General features: G+C 35.1%; 3 protein-coding genes across 3 annotated transcripts; 2 read left to right on the top strand and 1 right to left on the bottom strand.

The window, feature by feature from the left end:
• The first annotated feature begins 1,969 nt into the window (after positions 1–1,969).
• On the top strand, positions 1,970–2,717 carry LOC110621393 (putative phytosulfokines 6). The gene is made up of 3 exons (XM_021765674.2): positions 1,970–2,137; positions 2,230–2,303; positions 2,417–2,717. The coding sequence occupies exons 1-3, from the start codon at positions 2,044–2,046 to the stop codon at positions 2,531–2,533; spliced, it is 285 nt and encodes a 94-aa protein (XP_021621366.1). The 5' UTR covers positions 1,970–2,043; the 3' UTR covers positions 2,534–2,717.
• A 674-nt stretch (positions 2,718–3,391) lies between these two features.
• LOC110621360 (polyadenylation and cleavage factor homolog 4) lies at positions 3,392–10,221 on the bottom strand. The gene is made up of 7 exons (XM_021765620.2): positions 9,449–10,221; positions 8,232–8,333; positions 7,648–7,905; positions 7,031–7,156; positions 6,486–6,941; positions 4,289–6,199; positions 3,392–4,002 (listed from the first exon to the last, which is right to left on the bottom strand). The coding sequence occupies exons 1-7, from the start codon at positions 9,827–9,829 to the stop codon at positions 3,988–3,990; spliced, it is 3,249 nt and encodes a 1,082-aa protein (XP_021621312.1). The 5' UTR covers positions 9,830–10,221; the 3' UTR covers positions 3,392–3,987.
• Positions 10,222–12,220: 1,999 nt separating this feature from the next.
• Positions 12,221–14,576, top strand: LOC110620504 (ribosome production factor 2 homolog). The gene is made up of 7 exons (XM_021764272.2): positions 12,221–12,379; positions 12,465–12,548; positions 12,660–12,863; positions 13,244–13,489; positions 13,581–13,823; positions 13,907–13,972; positions 14,246–14,576. Exons 2-7 carry the CDS (start codon positions 12,480–12,482, stop codon positions 14,363–14,365), a joined length of 948 nt encoding a protein of 315 aa, XP_021619964.1. The 5' UTR covers positions 12,221–12,379; positions 12,465–12,479; the 3' UTR covers positions 14,366–14,576.
• The last annotated feature ends 1,600 nt before the right edge of the window (positions 14,577–16,176 follow it).

Raw genomic sequence — 16,176 nt, 5'->3', positions numbered from 1 at the left:
TTTTATATAATTTATTTTCTATAATTTTAAATACTTAATAATTTGTAGTACACTGCAATAAACTAATTAAAATTTTTAATAAAAAATGAAAAATTTATAAAATAAAGTGTAATAGTATTTTAATTAAATAATAAAAATAAAAATAAAATTTTTAATTTTGACAAATTTTAAAAACATAAATAAATAGAATTTATTTTATTATTTATTTTACGTATAATGTACCGGATCAATTTAAAAAATTTTCAGGTAATATAATATTAGTACTGTATAAAGGGGAGCGGAAGACAGCTGTCGGCCACGCCGATCTACAAGGTTGACTTGTTGACCCTCTTTACAACTTTTAATTAAACCATGCCTATCTCGTACACACAACATGCAGTACTATGAAGAGAAAGAAATCGACCTTTGTCTTTTTCCTTTATTTTATCAGAAATTTTCTCATCTCCTATTTAGTAAATTAATTATCTAGTAAAATTAAATTGTTTTGAGTGAAATTTAAAAACTTTAACTAAATTATATTAAAATCACTTATCAAAATCTAAAGTATAAATTTATCGTTGTATTCAATATATTTAGTTTTATTTGAATATATTTTGATATTGTTTTATATTTTTAATAAGATGCCATATTTAATCCCTCTTATATTCTTAATAAAAAAACAAAAATCTTTGTCTTCTAGTTTTCATCCTTATTTTTCTTCCCTCCTTACTTTCATCAATTCAAATATAGTGTTAAAATCAAACATGCGAGTAAACTCTATACTATCTTTCAGAAATCTGTTTAAAAAGTTTTTTTTAATCTGTAATATTACATTATATTACTATAAATAGAACAAAACTTAATAACTTGGTATAGAGATAACAATCAAAACTCCCAGTCCAAAGTAACTCAAACACATAACCCAGCCAAATCCATTGCACAACTTGGCCCTACAAACAATCAAACAGCAGCAGCCCAAAAGCAGGACTGCCTCAGCTTTTCTATGTTCTAGTACTCCATTGTCTTTATGTTCAAGCACCACCCACCAGACCAATATAATGAACCCGACCTCGAGCCAAATACCGATTAGAAAAATCAAGCCCCTCCAACAGACATTCAAGGGCAACGAACAAAAGAGGACAAGGTACCAAATTATGCTTGTTGACGATCACTCTATAATCTAGGAAAGTTAAATACGGTGCGGTCTGGTCGTATAAATTTTGAAATTATTTCGTTGCATGCATGTAAAAAAGCTCCCACTGAATCGAAAGTAAAACTCACTACAAAACAACCTCCAAAACTACATAAACATTCAACTACATTATCACCAAAAGAGGAGGAGAAAATTGAGACTCAAATTGCAATTAAAACTCAAAATCTCACACCAAACACAAATAAACAAATAAACATAAAACAGAAAAGACAAAAATAAAAATAGAAATTCGAGTAAGGGAAGCAAAATATAGACGATTCTCTTTTATTTATTTATTTATCTTCAGATTGGAGGATAAAATTTAATAAAAATCGAACTCTGACCACCAAACGATTCCTAGTGCCTTTGCCAACTCAACTAAGAGTGGCCAGCACAGCCTACTTTGATTCAAAGCTCCTTTGTTTTAAATTTAAACTATTTATTAATCAATTTCACTTATTGAACTAAATTTCACCTTAAATTTTTTTCTAAATTTTTTTAAAACTCATATGTTATTATGTTATATTATTTTTAACATTAAGTTGTTATTTTAATAATAATCAATTTAAAAAACAAACTATTCAATTGAGTTTTGATACTATCAATTTTTAAATTAAATATTAAATAGAAAAATCTTATCAAACGAATTTACTGAAAATATTAAATTAATGCCATTGATTTTCGCTCACTCATAATTTGGATTTCTGAGGCCGACCATGCGTGACCTAATCAAGGGCCCTTCCCCAGACCCCTCTCGCTGTTTCTGTGTTGGCTGCTGTTGCTATATAAGCCACCTTGCACCGCCTTTCTTCGGACACCCACTGGTTCTTGTTCCTAAATAATTGTTAGATTATTGATAGAGCCAAGCAATTATGAAGCCAAACTCTTTCGTCTTCATCTTCTTTCTTCTTCTTCTTCTTCTTCTATCCTCAGCATCTGCTCGTCTCCTGCTGCCTCCGAGACTAGGTATTAATTGATTAATTAATTAACCCACATGTCCTTTTCTTATTTTCATTATTAGTTTTGTTGTCTCTCTATATATATGTTTTGTTTCACAGTTGAGAAAGCGAGTTATGAGATTACAAAGCTGCCAATAACTTCATTCAGTGGGAAAAAAGAAGATGTTTCCAGTGTAAGAAATAATAAATTTCTTCTTTAATGAAATTACTTCGTTTTTTGATTGGCTACTATCATTTAATTATATCTTTTTTTTTTTCCCCTGTTTTCTTTGTTAATTTTTCACAGCTTATGGGTTTAGAGGAAGATGAATGTGATGAGAGAGATGAAGAATGCCTCAAGAGAAGGATGGTAGCAGAGGCTCACTTGGATTACATTTATACTCAACACCATAAGAAGCCTTGAGTGTTATTATAGTCGCAATGCTATAAGTTTATTACATATACATAGGACTATGGAATTGGAAGTGTTTATATTAATTAATAATTAATTAGTTTACCACATGATTAATCTCATACCCTCCTTTGTATTGTAACAACAGAAATGATATTGGTGAAGTTGATTAATGGATTTCCATTTTCCAGTGCAAGGCCTTCAATTTTTATGAAATCCAAAGTATTTAGCTATTATTTGTCATTTTTGTGTTTCAACTTGGAATTATTTCTATATCAAGTCCATCTGGAAACGAGAGCGCTTTACACTTACGCAACATATAATATATATACATATAGGTCAAGGGAAACTGGCATATTTGTGACATAATAGCAAGCGCTATTAAAACTTCCCAGATAATGAAACTAGTCTGATTTTCACGGAAATTTGGAGTTACCTATATATTCCCATTTATCAAATTCCTCCAAAGCTCTTTCCCTGGATCATGGTCCATGAGGGCGTTCACATTAAACACGTAATCTCATCCACATTTTTTCATGTGATGGTCATAGATCACGTAGATTTTTGTGCAATATCCGCCATGGCTTCACATAATCACAGAGAACATAATCCAAAAGCACTCCCTTTCCACCTTGTAGAAGTTCCCACATTTAAAACCACATTACTTCCACAGTTCCCTCCCAATGTCTTAGCAAAGACTACCCTTGCATTCCTCTACAGCTCAAGTTAATCCTGTTCTTGTTCGTCCAAGTTGAATATTTAAATGCAATAAGTTCGTCACGAAGTATGATCTGGAGGGCCATTATAACCGGATCATGGAACACTAGTTTTAATAGAGAACCATCCATTCAAGAAAAAGCACTAAAACCCTGAGGCCAATAAGAAATATCCGAATTTTCAACAGTTGGGAAAACAGGAAGCATAGTACATTAGCGTCCAAGTCTCACCAACAATGTATATGCACTAACATTACCATACCAGATATCCAAAAAAGGAAATGGGGAGATAAAACTGACAGAACAAAAAGAAAAAGGAAAGAAAGCAGCAGCTTCATTTCTATTCTAGTGCTATGAAGGCACATAAGCCAAATGTGAAGCTGAATCAGAAATGGTAAGAGTGTTATTCCCTTTTGTCGTTGGCATCAGACGATGGTATTGAGTGCAGACCCGCTTTCAAAAACTCAAATAACACCACATCAAAAGAACAACACATCAACCACATTAGTGAAGAAGCATAAGCTATCTAGCATTTATATGTATTTATATTGGACTATAAAGGGGGAAATGGGACTAAAAAAAAGATGAGAACAAGCAGGAATATTACAAGACAGCTCTCAGCATCATTTTGATGCATAACAAAATTAGCATCATATGACCATTCACAAACCTTATGTATGGTAAAGCCTGAAATTCCAGCATGCTTCTACCTGCCAATCAGTCATGGCGTCTTGTTTTCAAAGTGAGGCATTATCCATCCTTATCCTACCAAAGAAGTAAGAGTCCATCAACCATCCAGCAAAACCAATATGAGCGAATAAAAAGAAAGCAAACGCATTAGTATAGAGCAACTTCTGCCAAACTTATGAAGCTAACAGGCATTGTAAGTGAGCAAGCCCTGTCACCATAACAGTGCAAGTGAAAATGAAATGTGCAAGTTGAAGGATTAACAAAACAAATATGCTGTTCAATCTTTCAAAAGACACAGGTACTAGATGTCTAGAAGGTCAGACATGCTAAGACTAGAAAGCTTTTTAAAAGATAACCTTACCATTTCAATACCACTTGTCAGTCCCAAGTCATGAACTGAGCTTTCTGATATGCAATTGATATGAACAATGGGACCTTCGCCATTCTCACTTGTAGTTCCTATCCCCCCATCCCTTGAAGTAAGGGTCAAGTGCACTGCTTCTTTGAACATCCATTTCTTCATCTGATGACTATAATAATCTTCAAACAGCTCACCACACAAAACGCATACACATTGATCCTCGTCTGCAGAAACCATTGGTACATCCTCATCCATTGTCCCTGCTAACTCATCTGTGAAAACGGAAGCCTCAATTCCAAATGGAAGCTCTGCCTTTCCAGTAACCCAGTCCCCTGACCCTGCATACCATCTCCTAGTAACCTTATTCATATCATCTGGTTCTGGCTTCCTCAAAGTATGCCACTCCAAGTGCCTATCAAGCCTTTCTTTAAGCTTAAGTCTAAGACCACATATGCTGCACCGGTGTGGAAGATCATCAAATAGTGAACTTATAACAGGCGGATGTAATTCTCGAATTACATCTGACTTAAACTCCAATCCTATGAGACCTTTTATCTCTGCTGAAGTAGGTTGAGACAACATAACAGGCTTTTCAGCATCAGGTTTGGACAACAAAACTTCATCTGTAGTGGATGCATCAGGAACAGCAGAAGAAACTGGAAGAGAAGAAGTTGAAGTGTTGCTAGAGTTAGCAAGGTTCTGTGTGTCTGATTGAGTAGGCATCTGAGACGGTGAGGGAGATGATGTCTCCGACTTTGATGCAGATATCAATCCCTTGGCAACTAATGAGCTTAAAAGATTTGATATTGGATTAACTACCTTATTTGCTGCACTTGAAGTTTGCAAAGATGAAGGTGGAGGACCGGGAGGCAATGGTGGTTGCTCTTCTTTCCTCTCAGAAACATTTGAGGTAACTGATGTGACGTCATGTGACAGAGGAGCTGATGCTGACGCAACCCTTGTCCCAGAAGATGTAATCTGTGGAAGAGGCCCACTTGGAAGAGGAGGCTTAATGCTCGACTCTGTTGGGTTTTTCCCAACATCCTGAAAATTTTTATTAGCAAGGCCAACAGTGGATATATTAGAGAGGATTCCACTATTCATAACGGCAGCTAACAAACTACTTGTACTTGATTGGCCAGAAGTTTCTGCACTAAGTGGAGTTGAATGATCTGGTGTAGAACTTCCAGAAGTTGATGGAGTGCCAACTTTGGAAACTAGATTTAGGTGTGTCCTTTGAACCTGACCAGAGGATTCAGGCTGTTTGGAGCCCACTTGTCTTGGCTGCGAAATAGAATACTGGCGGCTTCTTTGAGAAGTTAGTGAAGGAGATGATGTTGGCAAGTCTTCGGCCTGCAGTTTCTGCAAGTTACTGAGCTTAACATTTGAAGGCAGCAAATTCCCTGACAATTGATGCGCCTTATAATCAGGATGAGACAGGTCTTGCTCTATGGAATTCTGCAATTGCAGATGTGGATAATGTGCTGGAAATGAAGGTGAGGGTGGACGTTGGAGCATTGGTGACTGTCCAGACAGCGATGCTGCTCCCAAAGTCTGAAACCTTTGTTGACCTGACCCTAATGAAGTCTTCGCGGATAACCCAGAGCCAGAGACTCCAACAATATGTGGTCGAATGGGCATTCTAGGCACAGAAGAACTTGCTTTCATAGGCAACCTTCCAAGAGTGGCAGAGTAGCCCTCTGTCTGACCTGTATTCACAGTAGAACTCCCAGAAATTATTGGCCCATCAGTTGGATGCGACTCCTTAAGTCGCCACGGTGAAGACAAATGATGCCCAAAGGGAACTTGTTCTTTTTGTTCAGTGGATAGAGAATCAGCAGAAGTTTCTCTATCAAACTTTGACAAAATCTCATGTGCACTTTGTGGCTTCCTGAGTTGATCGTCAAACTCCTGCACATGGATGAAGTAGGATAAGAAACATCAATCATTGCATCAGCAACAGTTCACAAACTGTTGGGATGCCTTATGGACACTGCAGCCAGATCTCAATTAAGAATTTCTTCGAGCAACATTCAAAGAAAAAATTCAATTCTATTTTCCACCTCCAGTGTAACAGTGCAAGCTCTCTAAATTTTTATTCAACGAATAGATTACTTTGTTATAATGAAAATGTCAATAAATCTGAAGGATCAGGAGTTAGTTTAAGAAGCTTGGTTATTAAATCTTCCAGTCTTACCAATTTCTCTGAATCATCAGGAGTCCAACGATCTTTCCTGGAGTTATTAGAAGGATTCACTGCATTGGGATCTGATAATCTAGAGTGCATATCCCACATAAACTCTTCTTCCTCTGAGTTTTTCCAGCTAGCAGACATCGCATTACTGCTTTTACTTGCAATGCCTTGCGTAGGTTGCAGAAAATCAACATTAGCAGACTTGGATGTTGAGAAATTTGGAAATCCATGCTTCATGCTGAAACCATTTCTTTGCCCAGGTATTGTTTCTGTGACACTGTTGCCAGCTCCATACCAAGGTTTTTCAGATCCTTGCTCAGCAATTCTTCCACTAGTTCTTCCAATTCCCACATCCGAGTTCCTTGACATATCAGAACTATATTCAAGATCTCCGTATATTGTGCCAATTTTCTGCTGAACAGCTTCAGTTGGAGTTTCTCGATGAGACCGTTGAAAGTTCTGAAAATAAACTATACCATGAGCCAAAGACAAATACACATAACAGCATAACGATCCAACCAGGCAAAAGAAGGGAAACCTTCACATACTTGCATTTTAACAGAAGGATCCACCCATGAGCGTCCAGCACCAAGACCAGCTGCTCTCTCCGGCCTCTCTGTATCCTCAGTTGAGTTGGATATAGAAACACTCAAGTCATTAGCCGCTGCTTTAGCCTTCATCACACAGGAACAAACAGAAACGACCATAAGTAGGATAAAAATTTAGGATAAAAACAACAGTTTCCTTCAAACATAGATAAGTTGACCAGTCACTAAAAATTTTTCTTAGAATGCAGCAACAGAATATATTGCAGGCACAAACATTAAAAGCAATGATATTGAAACCATGAAAGACCAGAATACATGTTTCAATATCTCCTACAAATTTCTTAGGGAATGTGTACAACTCTGAATGAGAAATATCCTTAGCAGTTAGGACCTATAAACATAAACTTCTCGGTCTTGATTGTAAGGTATCAATATCAAATAGTCTGCTCTAAAGACATGTCAAGAAGTTGACAATATCAATTATGACTGATCCCTTATCAGTTGGAACATATAGACACAAACTTTACAAATCTTGATTGTAAGGTATCAACATCAAATAATATGCTTCAGTAGACATATTAAGAAGTCAACAATATTAAATATGATTGATGACTGACCCTGCCTGACTGCTGCAGACGCTGTATTTCCAAGTACTTGGGATTAACATGAATGCTATGTTGTGGGCGCCTAGACTGAGCATCAGGCCTAGATGTTGCATCACCAGAAGATGAACCATTAACTGCAGAAGCAAAGCCAAGTTCCTTCTCAATCGCCTGAAGTGACTGAGGAGGAAAGACTCCTTTCCAAGTTCCAAAAAGATGCCGCATGCTTGAATGAACAGGAGGATCAACCTGCCTGTATGCCTTGCAGAATACCTAAAAAGCAGAAAGAATTTACCACCAAATAATACATTTGGAAAAGCACACACTTTTTGCATCAGAAGAACATAGATTTTCTGTGACTAGGTTGACTGTACTATTGAATCCACAAGAAAGCTTGCAAATAACTACATGCATATAGATATGCATGTAAGTATTACTGGTGTTAAATTTCTCTGACATAGCATTCTCTAGGATTCAAGCAAATAACCCATAGCATTCTCAAGTATTCTTGCATGTAACACTATAAAAATGACTTGTACCATTTATCAGAAAGACATGTCTGTCTGACTAATGAGATGTCACACAGAAGAAAGTCTGACCTCAGGTAGTCTGGCTGCAAAGTATTTTATGTAATCTCTTCCAATATTCTTTACAATGCTGTCTAAAAGATAAAGTGATGGCAGCTTTTGTTCACTGGGAACCTGCAAGTTATTTTCATGATCAGATATGATATACAAAGCATAAGCAATGACCTAAAACCAAAACCATGAGGGATAGAAAAGATTTTAGATTCATATATTTATAGCAAGTCAGAAAAATAGTTCAACACAATTGCAGTTACGATCCGAATTAACCCTCTCTTTTCCTGTAAATTACAATGAGAACATGGAACAATAGTAATCCCTCCACAAAAATGATGCTATAACCAACCCCAAAAGAAAGAATGAAGTTCTGATGTCCAGTGCAACATGTTCATCAAAAAGAACTTAAGCTTTCATTGTTCAAAAAAGAAAATTATTCAAGCATAGCCCAACTCCAGACTGAGGTGTTGAATTGAAACATTCCTTTCTTCTGTTCTATTATCCAATTCCAGTTCCACTGTATTCCTTGCTTCACTTCTAACTAGAGTACAGAATGACAACACACAAAAATTAAGCTAATAGAAAATTATCAGAGTTCCCCCAGCCTCAGTGGAACTGTAGAATTAAGTCCTCGAAAAAAAAAAAAAAAAGGATAGAAGTGCATTTAATTTTTAAATAAATCTATAAAAAGTTACTTCATTCAACACAGAGGAATGATAACAATATCTGAAATACGAAAGTTGTGCACAAGGGTGTAATGAATTGATGGCATAATACTTCATAAAACATCCATATTCTCACTGGAAGCTGGCTTTCTTTGCCCATAAAATTTAAAAAAACCCTGTATTGATTGCTAAATATCCACTCCAAAACATAGATTATGCAAACGGGTTGTGCTATCATAGATATCGAATTGGCAAAAGGCATAAAAACCTCCACAAATTAAGTTTATTTGCCACATGGATGGTTTGGGGCATCCATACAACAAAAGCCCCTAGTTGTCCAATTGAAGGCTGATGTAATTGGCATCTAAGAATAACCACATGTTGACGCTTACAACAATTGTCATGAGACCGTAGAAAATGAAAACGTGCTGGATCTCAAGAAGTTGTCATTAATCTGTATTTACAAGACAACTACTATTCTTCACTGGGAGCTACTAATAACTTTACTTTACAATCAATTCAAACAACAATCGGGCGCCATAACCAAAATATAATCAAAGCTGGAATCACCTCAAGAATATTAGCGCAGACAGTGGCAGCAATCGCCTTCGCAGCATGAAGATTCTCGCCAGCAATAATAGTCAAGTTAGTGATTATCGGCTTCGAATTAAAAGTTAGCTCCGCAAGAGCTCTCTTGTATTGGCTCACAAGCTCGTGATATTGCTGCGATTGCGGCTGGTACGCGCCGCCACGGCTTGAATCATTGCTCTCCGAGTCTCTATCGCTCGTAGCCCTAAATCTCGCAGAAGAGGATGGTGGTAGTGCTGCAGCTGGCCTCTGAGGGAAAGGGCGAACATTAAGGCCTGTTTGGTCCTCGGACAATCGAGGTTTCTTCAAGCCCGCTGGTTCCCTTGATCTGTCGAACGATCTACGAGTACTCTCCATATCCATTACAGTAAAAAAAAAGGAAAACAAAAACCCTAACCCTAATTCCTAATCCCCAATCCACTCTCAATTACATGGCAAAGACATCAAAATTGAAACTAATAAATTTTGAAAAAATAATAAATATAAGGATTTTATCGCCAAAACCTTATAACAAACTGAAAGGGAAATTAATTAAAAAAAAAAAAAAATTAAAACCCTAGACCTATTTGTACATAAAGAATTAAGATAGATACAAGAAGAAGAAGCTACTATACAAAGAGAGAGATCGATCAAAATGAAAAATTAACAGTGAAAGTGAAAATAGAGAGACAGGAAGAGTTGGGGAATAGAGAGCTAAGCTCGTTTCCAGACAACGAACCCTGCCGCTGATGAATGATGGTAAGAGAGGGATTTCCTGTTATTTAAAGGCTGAAGCCTTTTAACATTTATTAGAAATACTAGAAATATCCTGATGAAATAAAATAATCTAATTAAAGTCATTAAATTTTATAAAATAATTATTTTAAATTACATGTAGTTATATTAAGACGAGATAAAACTATTTGTTGTCATTTAAATTTCCAATACACCTTATGTTTTTCATTTATCCTACAAAAATTAATAATATGCATGTATTTTTAATGATAATTTAAAATTTTTAAGAATGTTTTTAATACTATTTTATTTAGGTGGGGTTAAATGACTCTAAGTTGTTGTTTGAGCGATTAAAATAATTATTTTTTAATTTATAAATAATTTTTTTTTTAAATGTGAATTGAGGATTGAGGCGGAGAATTATTTTTTAATTCATATATATATTTTTAAAAAAAATGAGAATTAGATATTAGAGAATAAAATCTAAAATCTCTCAAATTTACTCACACACACTTCCTATCCGAGTATTTATCAGAGTATTTCTGCAAGTATTTCGTAAATAGAAATCTAAAAGCATTATTATTTTACACTTTTTTAGCCATTTTAAAAGGCTAATAATATGTGTTTAGATGAAACAAATGAAATATTTATAACTCTATTTTGTCATAATTTAAAGTGTGAATTACGCTTTAGTTTATTTAGTTTTATTTTAATTTATTTATTATTTTTAATAATAATTTATAAATAAATTTTAAAAAAAATAAATTAAAATTTCATATTTTTAGCCATGTACAAAGTATAATTATCTCTAGATTTCATATTTAATTCCTTCCGTGTACATGCTGAGTGAAATAATTGAACTTACTTCACACTTTATATTGCATTATCGGACTAGACTTCTCATGGATAAATCCGCAAATCGATCCGGTTCGCCTTTCATCACAGGGCTGCCCACTTAATATTGAGCCAATCTACTTACGTGTGACTTGATAAATTTAATAGATTTTGATCCCAGAAGAGAAAATCGACGGTTATCATATTTCAATTTAATAATAATTAGTCTTATTTAATTTAAATATATTATTTATTAAAAAATAAATTAATTGAATTAAAATAAATTAATTATATATAATAATTATATTAACCATTGTATATATAATAAATAATTTTTAAATTTATTTTTAACTTAATTTATAATAATTAATTTAAATTATTTAATAATATTAAAATAAAATTTATATATTACCAATTCAATTAGTAATTTATGGTGAAAATATTTCCTGCATCAATCAAACAAGCAACTGAAATATTATTTCTGCCGTCTCCATTTTCACGGCTGCAATGGACCGTTTTGATCCAAGGGCTTTTCGTTTTGCTTCTTGTTTAATGCATGTTTTCTTTGATTAGTGGTATCTCTTTTATTGCCGCTATGATTTGCTTTATTCCGTTTTGGTGGTTGTTTGGATTGAGGAGTGCTTTGACATTGTTCGGTGCTTATGTTGCTGGATCAGTATTCTTGCATCGCTGGTCATCGATTTGATTTACTCTGTTTGTGTGTGGTTCTGATTGGTTTGATTTATTGTCTTTGCCTGGGTTGAATCTCTGCATTTTTTTTAACTCTTTTATTTGGTTTTATGGGCATTGTATAAATACAATATTAAAAAAAAAAAACTTTTACTTTAAGAAAAAAAGGAGCTGATATCTTTTAATTACTTATTTCAAAAACATTAAAAACAACCTATTATAAATAAAACTTTTATTAAATCCACTTAAATATTAAGTTATAATTAAAATATAATTAATATTTCGAATAAATATTATAAATTCAAGTAGATAAAGTCTAATAAAACACGAAAAATTTTAAATTTAAGAGGCTAATTTAATTTTAAATTTATACTATCATATGAGGAAAAATAAATTTCCTAGCTTCTTTTAGTTATTTTTTGAAGTAGATATTTTATTTATTTTTCTTGTTAAGAAACACATTAAAGACACATAATATTATAATATTGTTATAATGGGCTCTAGGAAAGAGCCCGAATCTGAGTTCACGAGGCTGGCCTGTTTCCTTTAAAACTAAAACCCATTTCCATCTCTCGCCCCCTTTACTTTAGAGGAGCTAAAACCCTAGCTTCCTCCATAACCCCTCTCCTGCCACGCTAGTTCAAGCTCATTTTCCTCTGAGCCTCGCCGTTACAGGTAAAATTTTCCTATTCTATTTTCGAATACAAAATATATTTTCTTTTTTCATCAATGGGTTTCCATTTTTTATCTGTTTTGGCAGGAATCATCAGCAACCATGTTGAGCGTGAAAACCCCCAAGAAAGGAAGGATCAAGCGCGAGCTCGATAAACGAGCTCCAAAACTTGTGAGCTAATCAATCCTTTAATTGTTGTTTTTCTTGTTTGTTTACCTCGAAAATTATGATGTGAAAAGTAAGTTTTTCTATAATTGCTTGCGTTTCATGCCGTGGCCGCAGGTTGAAACTGGGAAGAAGACCCTGATACTTCAAGGTACAAAGACGAGCAGCGTATTGAATTCTGTTTTGGCGGATTTATATCATCTAAAGAGAGATAATGCCATCAGATATACCCGCAAGAATGATAATATAAGGCCATTTGAGAGCGGCGGTGAATCTTCCTTGGAGTTCTTTTCTCAGAAAACGGACTGCAGCATTTTTGTGGTGAGTTCTTTCGTTCAAGTGGGTCTTGATCAGTTTCGATAATGTTGGTCCTTTAGTGCATTTTCTCTTGCAACATGTTATGTTAGCAGCCGAGAAACAGTAGCATTTTCTGTTCTGTAATTTTCCTTTGTTTTTTTGGTGTAGCTTAAGAAAGAATATTGGTTGCTAGTATTTGCTGTTCAATGCTTCTTGTTATCTTCATGCGTTTTCAAAATTGAGCTGCTGCTTTTTTTTGCATTTTGCACTTAAATGGCATGGAAATGCTGCTCAGCAAGTTGCTACCTCTCTTCAAAACTAACACCCAAATACTTTTGGTCATACTTGGTGTTGAAGAAATTGTTATTGCGTCAATTTCTGATCCTATGGCTCTTATTTTGCAGTATGGTTCCACCTCAAAGAAACGGCCCAACAATATTGTAATTGGGCGAACATATGATCACCACATATATGATCTTGTAGAAGTAGGGGTTGAAAATTTTAAACCCATGTCATCGTTTACATATGACAAGAAAGTAGCTCCACACATAGGTTCTAAACCTTTCATTGCTTTTATTGGAGAAGGATTTGAAAGTGTGGATGAGTTGAAACATTTGAAGGAGGTATTGCTTGATCTACTGCGGGGAGAGGTATGTCTCTGCCATTTCTCTGTCTCCATTCACATTTTCAGTTCTGAACTTTTTAAGGCTACTAACAGAAGCATGTTTCTGATTTATGTAGGTGGTTGAAAACTTGAACCTTATTGGTTTGGATCGTGCATATGTATGTACAGCTGTATCTTCAAACCGTGTATTCCTTACTCATTGTGCAATAAGGCTAAAAAAGTCTGGCACAGTTGTTCCTCGTGTTGAACTGGTAGAAGTTGGCCCTTCCATGGATTTGGTAGCTCGTCGTCATCGTCTTCCTAATGAAAGCCTAAGGAAAGAAGCCATGAAAACAGCTAAAGATCGGCCCAAGAAGAAGGTTTGATGAACTAAACTACTCTTCTATTCTCTTTCAGCATAAATCACATTTCACTGACCAGATTCTTGTGTTTCTGCTTGCAGATTAAAAATGTTAGTGCAGATGCCGTGCAAGGGAAGGTTGGCAAGATTTATATTCCTGATCAGAAGGTAAGAAAACTATTATTTATTTGGAGAGATGTGGGGAGGGTAACCTGCTACCAGGGTAGTAAGATAGCATCTCTCTATCTGGCTGCAAATTTGCTTTCTCAGCATTGGCGTAGCCTCACGCATAATCTCTCTATCTTTAAATGTGTATATATATACTTATGTATGTATATGTATATATGGGTTCTATCCTTGATTCATCACGAACTTGTTATTTTTACAGTTCTGCATATTATTTGCTTGCATGAGATTTTATGATGATCCTTTTGCATTTAGATTGGAGATATGGCACTACCTGACAAATCGAAAGGAGTGAAGAGAGAGCGTCGCGAAGCTAAGATGAAGAATGGGGATAAAGACCGTGCACCAAAGAAGCAGAAGGAAGATTCTGAATAAATTATTATTTTGACTTGCTGGCTACATCTGTACTAATTTCCTGTTGCAATTCTTATACTTAGTTTTTGCATCGTGAAATTCTGATTCAATTGAAATCAATGGACGTGCATGGGATTTCTTTCCTCTGCTTCACCATACATTGGAAAGCTCATGAAATTTTGTGTACTGTCAGAAATATAATGCTTCAAGTTAGCAGATTCAGTTTCTTGCATGTGCCCTGCAGTTAAGAACCCTTTCACTCCGCTCCGAGTTCAAATAAGTCATGATTTGGCCATTTTCACATGGGATTCATGATCTTTATAAGTGCCTTTATCACTTGCAGGATATGATTTGGTTGCGTTGCTAGAAACAGTAAAATCTAGTAATCTAATATGACTCATTGACCCTTTTGGTGTGCAATTATTGAACTTGAAAGATGTCAGCGAAATTGTGGAACTAACACATGAAAACCTGGAAAAGTTGGCCATTGTTAGTTATACTCGAGTTTGTACTGCTGAGCTAGTTTTGTGGACTGGCAGCTACTTTAGTTTCTTGTTTTTGTACTAGTTGTATGCCTTCATGTGTCCATTAAATAAGCGACAAATAGGCCATTTATTTACTTGTGATCCGTCGCCCTATCTGCCTGATTTTTAAGTGTGCTTTTCATATTAAAACAAGCAAATCTATCCATTTTTCTTTAATCATATGTTCCTTTGATTAAAAATAAAAAAATCATATGTTCCTCAATATACGGTCTTCACTCTTCACCATTCAAAAGCTATGGGCCACCATAGGACTTCCCCATTTTAACTGATGAGACAAAGTAGTTATGTGCGACACATCCCTGGATCAAACCGGGTAAAACAAACTTGAAAGATGCACAGGGAAAAGCTTCCTCAAATATACAGTTGTACATCAGCAATTTCACCAATTTATATGAATATTGAAGCTGAACCTGTAAGCAAATTTCCATTTTAGCAGAATGCATATGCTACATAAGAAATGTAGCTTACTCTTACTTCGGGTGTTAGCAACCCAAAAACTAACCAATACAAGAGGGAACACGAAGAAAATTCTGTCAAAAGACCTAGTTGACATGGCTGAAATAGTTAATGATCCCTAAGCATGTATGGGCACAGATCATTATACAACGAACTACCAATACATAGCAGTAAACTCATGGAGATCTTCGACACATAATTACGAAGACAACAAAGGAAAACACCACTGAATTAGTAATTGCCTCAAATTGTTGTGCTTCAGCGTTGGCTGAGTGGCGGATCAAGAAACTAAGCTAAATAAAAATAAATTTATGCTGAAATACTTGTCCTGCACCATAAGCTTGTCAATTGTACAGCAATAATTCTTCCACATCTGCAATAAGCCAATTAAGTAAATATATTCGACATTAACCACACAACACTACATAACAGCACTGGAACTTCACAACTTTCTGTGCGTTGAAAACATATAGAGCAACTGGCCAAATATATATATATATACACATGCCCCTAGGGCTTGAACAATTATTTGCGAACATGATATGTAGCAAGTATTGCAAATACGGTATAATTGTTATGTGTGCTGACAATCTATAGTTTTAGGTGGAAAATGAATATTTACCCTTTAAAAAAGCATTATAATGTATATTGGCTTTCATAATTTAAGTCCTAGATTTCTGGCACTTCAGGTTTACACTAAGAATACGTCTTGTTCAGCCTTAAACAGCCACCAAGTACTTTCTCGCTCTATTCTAATCTGCTACATTATTGTGATTTTGTCATCCCTTTTTTCTAATGCAAGATCCACTGAAAAAGACTCTCTGCCTAGGA

The sequence above is a fragment of the Manihot esculenta genome, chromosome 8 (genome assembly GCF_001659605.2).
Source record: "Manihot esculenta cultivar AM560-2 chromosome 8, M.esculenta_v8, whole genome shotgun sequence".
NCBI classification, from domain to species: Eukaryota; Viridiplantae; Streptophyta; class Magnoliopsida; order Malpighiales; family Euphorbiaceae; genus Manihot; species Manihot esculenta.
Note: the sequence above shows the minus strand (reverse complement) of the source record. Positions and strands in the feature narration are given on the sequence as shown.